Source organism: Equus caballus, chromosome 5 (genome assembly GCF_041296265.1).
Source record: "Equus caballus isolate H_3958 breed thoroughbred chromosome 5, TB-T2T, whole genome shotgun sequence".
NCBI classification, from domain to species: Eukaryota; Metazoa; Chordata; class Mammalia; order Perissodactyla; family Equidae; genus Equus; species Equus caballus.
In genome coordinates, this window is record NC_091688.1 from 69074866 (window position 1) to 69085759 (window position 10894).

The 10894-nt window shown below is 33.2% G+C and overlaps 1 protein-coding gene across 6 annotated transcripts in view; it reads left to right on the forward strand.

Moving 5' to 3' along the window:
* The window catches only part of COL11A1 (collagen type XI alpha 1 chain), a 196779-nt gene extending 194893 nt beyond the window's left edge, over positions 1–1886 (forward strand). For all 6 annotated transcript variants that reach the window (XM_001918115.6, XM_070267264.1, XM_023641533.2 and 3 more), the window contains one exon: positions 173–1886. In XM_001918115.6, the coding sequence (XP_001918150.3) occupies positions 173–319 (147 nt within the window). In that variant the 3' untranslated portion in view covers positions 320–1886. The remainder of the gene's footprint in view (positions 1–172) is intronic.
* The last annotated feature ends 9008 nt before the right edge of the window (positions 1887–10894 follow it).

A 10894-nucleotide genomic window follows, 5' to 3' on the forward strand; every position in this document is an offset into this window, starting at 1 on the left:
GAGGTGCCAATCTTTAAAAAAAACATTATTACATAGATAACAGCAAATTTTTCTTTTTTGCTCTCTTCTTTCTTAGCTTCTTACCTCCATTCAGAGGCTTAAGAAAAAAATAGCGTGTATGTTAAAAATATGAAATGATTGTATAACTTTTTATTTCTGCTTAACTTTACAGTCCAGAAAAGGCTATGAAAAGACTGTGATTGAAATCAACACACCGAAAATTGATCAAGTACCTATTGTTGATGTAATGATCAATGACTTTGGTGATCAGAATCAGAAGTTTGGATTTGAAGTTGGTCCTGTTTGTTTTCTTGGCTAAGATTAGGACAAAGAACATAAGAAATCAACAGAAATTATACCTTGGTGCCACCAATCCATTTTATGCCACATGCAAGTTTTGAATAAGGATAATATAGAAAACAACTTGCTAAGTATATGTGTACCAATTAGGAAATACTGATGCCCTTGTGGGGGCAGAATCGCATGACAAAAGGTTTGAAAATCATAAAAATATAAGATAGTGTGGCTGAGATGGAAACAGGCCTTATTTTTTATTCCCCATTTTCATCTCTTCTTTCCCTATTTGGATTTCTTTGGTGCTATAGAAAAAGAAAAGAGAGAAAAATATATATTCATAAAAGATATGGTGCTCATTCCCATCCATTAAGGATGTGCTAAAACAGTGTGTTTAATAAATTGTAATTATTTTGTGTACAGTTCTATACTGTTATCTATGTGTCCATTTCCAAAACTTGCACGTGCCTCTGAATTCCATCTGACTCTAACTTTATGACAATTGCAGAACTATGATGGCAATAAATATATGTATGATGAAAAAATAAAGTTGTAATTTCTGATGACTCTAATTCCCTTTCTTTGATTAATAATAAAATGCCTTTGTATATATTGATGTTGAAGAGTTCAATTATTTGATGTCGCCAAGAAATTTCTCAGAGGGCAAAAACCCGGAAGACGTTCAGAAGCACACTCCAATCAGCTCTTCTCTGCTGACAGTAACTTTGCTGAATTTCAGCCGGAAATATCATGCATTTGATGCTTTATTCAATGCTATACCTCAACCTTTTTCTTTTCAGAGTCCAGGATTTCACAGGATACCTGTATATATGGAAAATAAGCAAGTTTATATTTTTGGACAGGAAAATGTGTATGAGAATTTTAACACAGTGATGCCTCCATCAAGCAAACAATCATGTACAATTTTTCTAACTACCTTATCGCATCTCATCATTTTCAGTGTGCTTCAATCATGCAGGTTAATATTAACAGATGAAACTAAACAATTATTTATGAATTTGTGCATTGTTAGATTTTTTAATCAATCAACTTCTTGAATTTGATTCTAAGGTGCATATTATAATAGTCTCAAATATTATTTAACCTGCGCCTGCCCAACAAATATTATTTCTTTTCTTCAGGGTAATATCATACATTATTTGACCTACGTAATTGCTAAAGAATATGTGGGTGGACTGTTACTAACAGTGCTTGTTTTAAAACTCATGCTTATTGAAAACAATCAAAACATTTTTTTCCATTAAGGTATTTTCTTTCAGGTAGCTTGAAATAGCAGTAAAATTTAAAAATTACAAACTGAACTTTGTATCTATTTTAAGTAATATATGTAAGACTTGAAAATAAATGTTTTATTATTCCTTATATGAAGTGTTAAATTAATTGATACCAGATTCCACTGGAACATTTTCAACTGATAATTTATCACAAAAGAGTATACCTGTAATATTGAAATTAAAACGTGAACATTTGTCATTCAGAAGTTCCTTTATTTTTGAAATCAAGTTTGTAAATGTCCTTTCAAGAAGGGAAATATGAATCGTATAAATAAACTCAAGTCTTGTCTACCTGGATTGGTCACTCTCTTTCTTAAGTAGATTCCAAATTACTCTCTGTTGCAGAAAAGGCTTTCAATTCTGTTTCTTGACCATCCAGATTAGAATAGTTTCACCATTTTGAATAAGAGTGTTATCCTTCAGAGATAAGTTGTTTAAATTCTGCATGTGTCTAAAATAAAAACACCACATGGCAATAGTCTATCTACAAAATAAAGATAGGTTATATTTAAAATTTCAAAGAGATATCTTTTTATAATTAAATATTTTACAAAGTCCCAGACATAGGTTCAGAATCTCAATGTCAGAAATATTTCCAGATTTTTTCATTTGAAGTATAGTCTCTAAATCATACATAAATTAATATCATTAATCAAGAGAGATTCTATGCATCAGACAATTTACTTTAATGAATGTACGGATAGCTATAAGGGATAATATTTTGTACATTGGCCAGCATTGGGAAATCTGCATTATTTTTCCATTTAAATAAAATAGCCTCATATTTGGCACTCAATAAAATTAATGAATAAATAACTGAATTGCCTATCCTTATCTATTCCTTTCATTGTATGTATATGGCCTTCTGCATAGCATCAGATTTTTTTCTCTCCCTTATAATTGATTTAATCTAGACAAAAGGAAGCTCAATAGAATAGAAAAAAGCATATTACATGACATTTTAGTCCTGGCCAAAGCATAAATAACTTATTCATGTGCAAACTATGGAGAATAATATTGATCTTGCAGGCATGGGTAGATCGTGGGCCTGATGAACATAAAATTTAGTATAACTCTTTTTAGGAAAACTGATACAAAACTGCAATACAAAATAGATACAAAAGATACTTTTTAGAGTGAGTAAAGAGATTACAACAAATTATTAATTTAAAAAATTAAGTGAAAATCCCACACTGAAAGTATCAGAAAATTCAGGAAAATATCAATGTTTTTATTAGTTAATTCTCTGAAATACTTCTGCAATATGTGTATCATGTGTTTCTTTTTTTGCTTGCAATCTCTGAGGTCCTCTTCATATGAGAATTTTACAGTTTAATTTCCAACAGAAAGAATAAGTTTCTCTAACATGTTAGATTAAAAAATGTTTCTCGTTATTAATAGCTTAGAGATGTCCCTCTCAGTTTCACATCTTGTTATTGGTAAGTATTATAAAAATTTTAGGTTTTAAATTTAGGAGAAGCTCTGTTACATTCCTTTCATATATACACTATAAATTTGTGAAAAATTTTCCACAGACTAGCTTCTGATTCCATATGTCTTATAACTTGTTTCTCTCCTACTACCAATAGAGTTCAGGTTCTGGGCAAGACAGATGCATGCCGTGGTACAAACTCTGTCCTTAGACCTTTTTCGTTATCATAACATAGTGAGTGATAAAATTATTCCAGAAAGCCATTCTTATACTAAGATTACAGGTATTAATTATTCATAAATATTAACTGCAAGCCATATAAGTATACCTCATCATGTAAAGATAGTCCACAAACCGCGAATAAATGAATCCCTAATTGAATTTACTCCTTGCTGGCTCCTTCCACACCACTCAACACAAGAAAGAACGCCAAAGAGAAGATGGAGTGGAAAGACAATGTTCTTAACTGATCATGGTTAAAGAATCTTACTTTGGCAAATTTTACCAATCACGTGACCATGTGAACAAATTTCTAGGAATTCTCCCAATGTCTTAGAAACCCATTGAAGAGAAGGGTCCTGAAGATTAAGCTTTATTTGTTTCACAGTAAATAGTCCTCTGCATGCTGGATAATTGCAAAATAAATGAGTTAATTAAGGGCCTATCAGATTGATACGTACTAAGAGCTAAATAAATAGGTGCTACTGCTCTCGATTTCCACCATAGCATGAATTCTTCTCTAAAATGTAGCTAATAACACATGTGCTACCAGCCTCACAGAACTTTTATAAAGATTTAATCTTTAAAAAGTAAAACATTATATAAATTGCATGATCACAGAGGTCTAACCCATCAGACTCACATAAAACACAAGCTCCATAAATGATTTGCAAAGGATACAAAAAAAGGAGTAGTAGCATAATCCACATAAATATCCAGGAACCTCCCAAGTTCGTCAGACACAGCTTCTTAAGTCTCCTTTTACCAAGAGTGTTTTGCTCTCCACAAGGATGAGTTTAGTAGGCATAAGTGTCTCTCAAATGTTAGACTTTGCTAGTCCCACATCTCTGTGTGCTGGTTATATAACTAATGATCCCTCAGGGCAGCTGAAGCTCTGAGATGCAGAGACTGCAGGATTATTTACAATGTGAAATCTTTCAGCAAAATATCCAGCTAAAAGCATTCCAAGTTCAGTAATTAATTCATAGCTAACCCTACAGGATCCTCATTTATTTTCTATCTGGTAAATCCATCAGTCTATATTTATAAGGAAATTGATCAGAGTCAAAACAGAGGGAGAAGCAACCCACTGTTAACTCTCTTTCCAAAAATATAAATTGAAATAATTTCAGAAATGTTTCATGTTACAATAACTAGGACTTATTTTAAGTAATCTTGTAACGGCATTTCTGCCTATAATACTATTTACGTGGTTACACAAATACACTCTTATTTTTAAATTACTGCTATATGTCTATAAAGAAATAAAGAAGTAGGTCCTATTTCTATAATGAAAAGATTTGCCTTTTGTCAAAACTGAAAAGCAAACCCCATATTCCAGTATCAGATCTTATTCCAGTGACAATGTAAGGCACAAGTAAGTTAACGAGTCTACTAGCTTAATTCACCATCAGATTAGGATCTCTGGTGGAAATAAAATATTTGGCTGCTATTTTTTTGGCTCACCGCAGGAAATGAGTATTTCTAAGGCACAAAGAAAAATTGACTTGAAATGACATGGACTTCTGTGTTCAACCCTATGTGGGATGACCAGACTGAATTAAATAGAACAGACAAGTTCACAAAGAAAGAAATTGATTTACAGATTGCTCAGGCCACCGTGGTGAAAAAGTCTGTGTAACCAATTTCTTAAGAAGACAGATTTTGGCATCTTATTTATTTCAGAAAAGTAAAATTACTGAGTAAAAATTGCTATCAGGGCTACCATTTCATTAGGTAAAATGTATTTTAAAAGCCCTGAATTATATTTTTATGTAACTAAGTTTTCTTAACTATATAGAAAAAAACTAAGTTCATATGTTAGATAACATTATTACCTAGTTATTTCTACACAGCTGTAGAGATTTTTAGGTCATTACTGAGAGATACAAGAGTGGAAAAAGAGAAACCATAACAACAACAAAAACAAAGCCCTAAAGGTATTAACTGTTTTAAATAAAAGTAGAAAAGCAATATGACTAGGCAAATGAATTTTTTATTTTAGGTATTTGGTGAAATAGTTGAAAGTCTCATCAGAATTTTGAGTAAATATTTTCTAAAGATAAAGTCAAGTGGTTTTGAATCATTGAATCATGAAACATCGATGCCAGAAAACATAATGGTCATTTAACTCTCAATTAATCAATGAGCACTTATATGATTTAGCACCATAATGAGGACAGATTTCTATCAAGAAAACATCAACTGTACAAAAAAATTATGTCATAAAGTGTCTGTACTATTTCTTCATTTACAGTCTCATAGAAGAGAGAAAACCATCACATCTAAAAGAATAGTTCATTATCAAGATTCTGACTACATAGATGTTAGAACTGAAAGAGCAATAAATGCTGGTTTGTAAATGTGCTTCATGAGGAAGATAGTAGGGCTCCAAGTCTCCGTAGAGTTTGGACAAGTGTGTATGGAGGAGAGAAGGAAGACCACTTTAAGTAGGAAACCCATCAGGAATTCCAGAGGCGTACATGGCATGTGAAGAGGACTAGGAGTCTGATAAAGCACCAGTCAGGGGAGGGCATGACATGATGTATCCCCAAGGCCTATATTTAGAATTGGGCTATAATGGCTGGAAAATCTTTCAAGAGAGTCTGAATATTATGCAGTAGTTAACAAAGAATGAATGTTGGTTCTTGAATAAGGCAAAGTCACAAAGTAATACCTAGAATGACTATTTTGGCAGTACTTTTCAGAGTTTATATGGTGGGCATTCTATGCTGGATGGATCTATAAAATGAGTCAGAAGATGGAGACCAAGTGCCAAGAGGCTGTTCCTGAAATTAAGTGGACAATAATACAGACTTGAATTACAGTAATAGTACCTGCATGACTTAAGAGGAAAGGATAAGTATAAAACAATTCGAAAGCAGAAATGACTGTCTTTTACCATTTTAAAATATTCTAGGGTCATTCACTGGGTAAATCTTAAAATAAGTTATAGTTGCCTAGCCTTTAAGAGCACATATCATAACAAAATAGAAAAGTAACCTTAACTGTACTAAAGTCTGAAGAGCCAACAGGTCTCAGGGAAATAAATGAAATGTCGCACAACCCAACAGTTGACTTTAATCCTCTATTGTAGCTCATATGCTATTGTAGGGATTACATGTGAAAATAACTTGTGATTGCTTAAATAATACATGCCTACAACATTATAAGCAAGTGGTTGTCCCCTTTATAATTAAAAATTCATGTATGTTATCAACCACAGATGATATACATATACAGAGAAATTAATTGCTAAAACTTAGTTATTACATAGTTGTGCCTGAAAAAGTAATGAAATGTTGGGATTTTCACAAGTAAAGATTGGGACATAAGAAATAATTAAATGGATGAGTTGTTTTGAAAGTAACTATATATAATTAATATGAAAAATATTATCTGGCTAGAAAAAGATCAGGGCATTGTGGGCATTCAATATATATTTAAATATATAAATGACAAATGAAGAAAGCATATCTATATGTCCTCAACTGCCTGCTCTTCAAAGTCATACTTTTTATAGGTAGATTTTAAACAGTTTCTACCTTCTTATCCACCGCTTACTCTTCTATCCAGTAAAATTGAATTAATTCCCTGTACTATATTGAAACTTTTGAACATCACAAATAATGGAATAGTCATCAAATCCAGTGTGCATCTTCTGAGAGATGACGACTCATTGTGTCAAAACCTGTTTGCCTTCCTGTACTCTTAATCTCAGTTAAGTACCCCTCTATCCACACAGTTGCCTGGGCCAAAGACATGTGGAGTCATTATCAATTGCTTGCTGTTCCTTCAAATCAGTCATCCATTTCTGTCAATTCTTTGCCTAAATATCTTTCACACCTCTGTTTCCTCTTTATCCTCGTTACCACTGCCTAAGTTTGGGTAATGATGATTTTACGTGACAAAATTTTAATAGCTTCCAATATGATTTCCTACTTCCAGATAATTTTAATGCCAAATCTAACCTTCTTACTGAGAAAAAGACTTCTCTATTAGAAATACAAATGCAGACGGATTACTCCCATATATAAAATTGCTCAATGGCTTCCTATCGCCTACAACATTGTCTTTCTTTTTTGTTGTTGTTTTGCTACACATAAAAAATACATTCACAAACTTTCCTTCTCTCTTTCTTTTATACCCAGATACTTTACACAAAACTGAAATAATACTTTACAAACTCATATTCATTTTGAACTACCATGATATGTTATATGTTTTACAGTATCGCATTCATTTTAGAAAATATTAGTTGTGGCCATTAAACTAATAAATTACTTACTCTTGAAAACACTGGCCCACAGAATAGAGGTCAAACACCTTAAATTGTTGAGCAAGAACTTTTGATCTGCTTTCCTGACTATTTTTCTACACTCATCCTTGGATAAGTTCACATTAAAGAGCAGTGTTCTGCAAGACCTGAGCACAGGGAGAACAAGATAACTGAGCTCTGTCCATGCTGTTCCCTCTGTTCGCATGTGTCAAACTGAGACTTAACAATGTGGTGAGTTAAATTTTATGACCCTGTTATATGTACCAAGATTCTACCTAAAACTATGTTTATCACAATATTATAGCCAATATCAGTTTAAAAAAACTGAACAAATATAAATGAGTACTATCAGGGAATTGAGGCACACTACATTTGTAGATTGAATGATAAAGTTGTTAAAATCAGTGTTAGAATAATAACATGGGATGCTGTTCCTAACGTATTTCTAAATGAAAAAAAATTGAAAAGTCTAGAAAACACCAACTTGTATAGATGACTTTTCATATATTGGAGATAAACATAGCTTTCAGCTGTTTTCATGTTTCTTTTTTTTTTAATCATCACATATCATTGGGAACAAGCTGTAAAAAGATAGTAGTCCTGTCATCTGCAAAAAGCATAGCAATTAGTTATTTCCATATAAAATTCTCATCTGTAACAAAAGGAAGATGAATCACAAAACAAACACCAAAAAGTTAAAACAGAAGATCTTCAAGCTAATTCTAGTCATTTCAGTTAAATAAAGCATGTGGAGGCAGGCTCAGTGATCGGTTAGCGTTATATAATAAGTCAGTAACAATGTAAGGCTTCTCAGCAAGAATTCTTCACAGTGATGCAAATCTGTATCAGAGTCACATGCATTGTCCTCTGAAGCATTAGAATTTCTGATGTCTCCACATTGTGGTCTTTAAGCAACACACTTATTGAACACAAGGAAAGCTGATATACAGATGCAGATCTTTGGAGAATCACAAGAACTAAAGAACCAAAGGGAGACAAGAAGACATCGTTTCTACTTTATCTGTTCCTCTTCACTCACTAATTTTTACCTAAATTTAATGTCTTCTGTTTTAATGGATGCTGCGTCTGAGAGGAGCTCTTTATGAGCAAAATATAATTTTCTAAGGAAATTTGGTCAAAGAAAGTTACATTATACACAACAACATAATAAGTGCTACATAAATAAAATTAAATTAAATTAGCTAATTACCTAATGAGAGATGTTTTCAAATAACCTAAGATTTCCATTCTCCTATCCTTGACAAACGTATATTCATGACCATTAAACTATTCAAATATTCAAAATTTCATCTTCACTTCTTGTTACCTTTGACCGTTAGAGAAACAGTACTCCATGTTTTTGTTGTTGTTACATATGTGAGCGTGCTTCTTATGCTTGTTTTATAAGATCCTTCCCTCTTAGGTTGGCATATCCTTTAAAACAATTATAGGAAAGATTTAGGTTAGATTAGAAAACAGCTATAAGGAAGCATTATGGGTTTGGCAGAAAGCCAAGGAGCTGGAGGGCAAAACATTTAATCTGGCTTTATTCTTACGTGCTGTGGAACTGGAGCATGTGGAAATCTTACTAACTGAAAGACTGAAGTTTTCTCATGCAACCTCTCAGCTCTTAGCATAAGGAAAAACCAAGCAGAGCTTCCTGGCACCGGGTTATCTTTGGTGTTTATATTTCAAACCAATCTTCCCGAGCAGAGACTTTTTATTTTTGTAAAATATTTGACAGTGGCCACATATTTTACAGAGTGTTTTAATGTCCCATTCATAGAATCTCAAAATGACTAGGTATATTTGGACAAACTGGCGAAAGAAATGGCTTAAGACAAGTTCTCATTTGAGCCATAAAAAAATCACTTTAGATATATTTTTAAAGGAAATGGCAAAAGTTAGTCTATAATACTTGGTAAAAAGTCCAATAAAACTCCTTAATTCTTCACTCTCATTTTTTTTATGATAAGGTTTGCCAGTCTTCTCCTCAAAATGCTTTTCATGACTTGCTTACTATATAACTCAATTACTAGTTTCGTAGTCTGAGCTCTTTCTTAGATCAGTGTCCTAACTGTTATGCCTTATTGTAATCGTCCACCTCTGCTTCCAACGTATGCACGCAAACACTTCAATCCATACTACTATTGCTACCAGGTTCATCTTTCTTTAATTACTCCAATTTCACAGTTTGAATTTTCTACTACAATATTACTGCCTAACAAACAACTGCAAAACTTAATGGTTTAAATATTAAGTATTTATTATCGCTCCTGAGTCTGTGGGTTAGGTGGAGACTGTTCCGGCCTGCATCTGGTTAGGCTGATCTTGCTTGGCTCACTCATGTGTCTGCAGGCAATTGAATGGTCTGCTGGGGGCTAGTGATGAAGAATGACCTCACCTGTGGTGAATTTCCTTCACATAGGGATTTCACATGAGGTTTCTTATCCTCTATCAAACTATACAAGGCTTCTTCAAAGGATGATCACAAGGGAGAGAAAGAGACAAAGATGGAAGGAGAGAAAGTGTACATGACCATTAATTTGAGGCCAGGGTCAAAACTGCTATGGTGTTAATCAGGCCACATCCTGTTGGCCAAAGTAAGTCACAGACCAGTAGATTCATTGGAAAGGGAAAATAATCTCCACCTCCTAATGGGAGGCGCTGCAAAGTCACATTACAAAGTGCCTGGATGGGAGGGAGCAGAGATTGTGAAGATTTCTGCATTCTACCACAATCACTGTCAATCTCCTGTTCAAAAGCTTTAATGAATACCTGTTTCATATTCTGTACAAGTGCAAACTTTGCTCCCAAGATTTCAAATCCAAAAACTGCTTCCATCCAGCCTAACCTTTACTTTTCATCTAATTTAACCTTCTTTTCCATTTTACCTCAACATGCTTCCTCTACGTGAGCCAGATCATCGACTCACTCTGACATAAGTATGGTTTGCATTTTTAATCATTCATACTTCTCTGCTCTCACCCATATCGCCTACCTTATATACCTTTTCCTGTCTTTTATATTTATATAAATTCTATTTTTGCTAAAGTCCAGCTTTACTTTTACTGTTATTTTTATTAGAGTCTCAGATATAGAGTAATCAGATGTTTCCTGATTACTCCAGTGCACAGTGCTATTTTTGCTTTTGAACTCCTACAGTATAAACATACATTCTACACAATTCCAGCCCTTGGATGCATAGTTCTTTGTATCATAGACTTCTCTTTAATAAGTGTTAGTTTGATCTACCCAACAAGAGTATAAAGTGTGTATTCCCTAGAGTCTAAAAATTTGTTCTAATCATATAATAAGTATGTCATGGGTTAAATTGTTTCCTCCAAAAATTCATATGTTAGATTCCTAACCCTC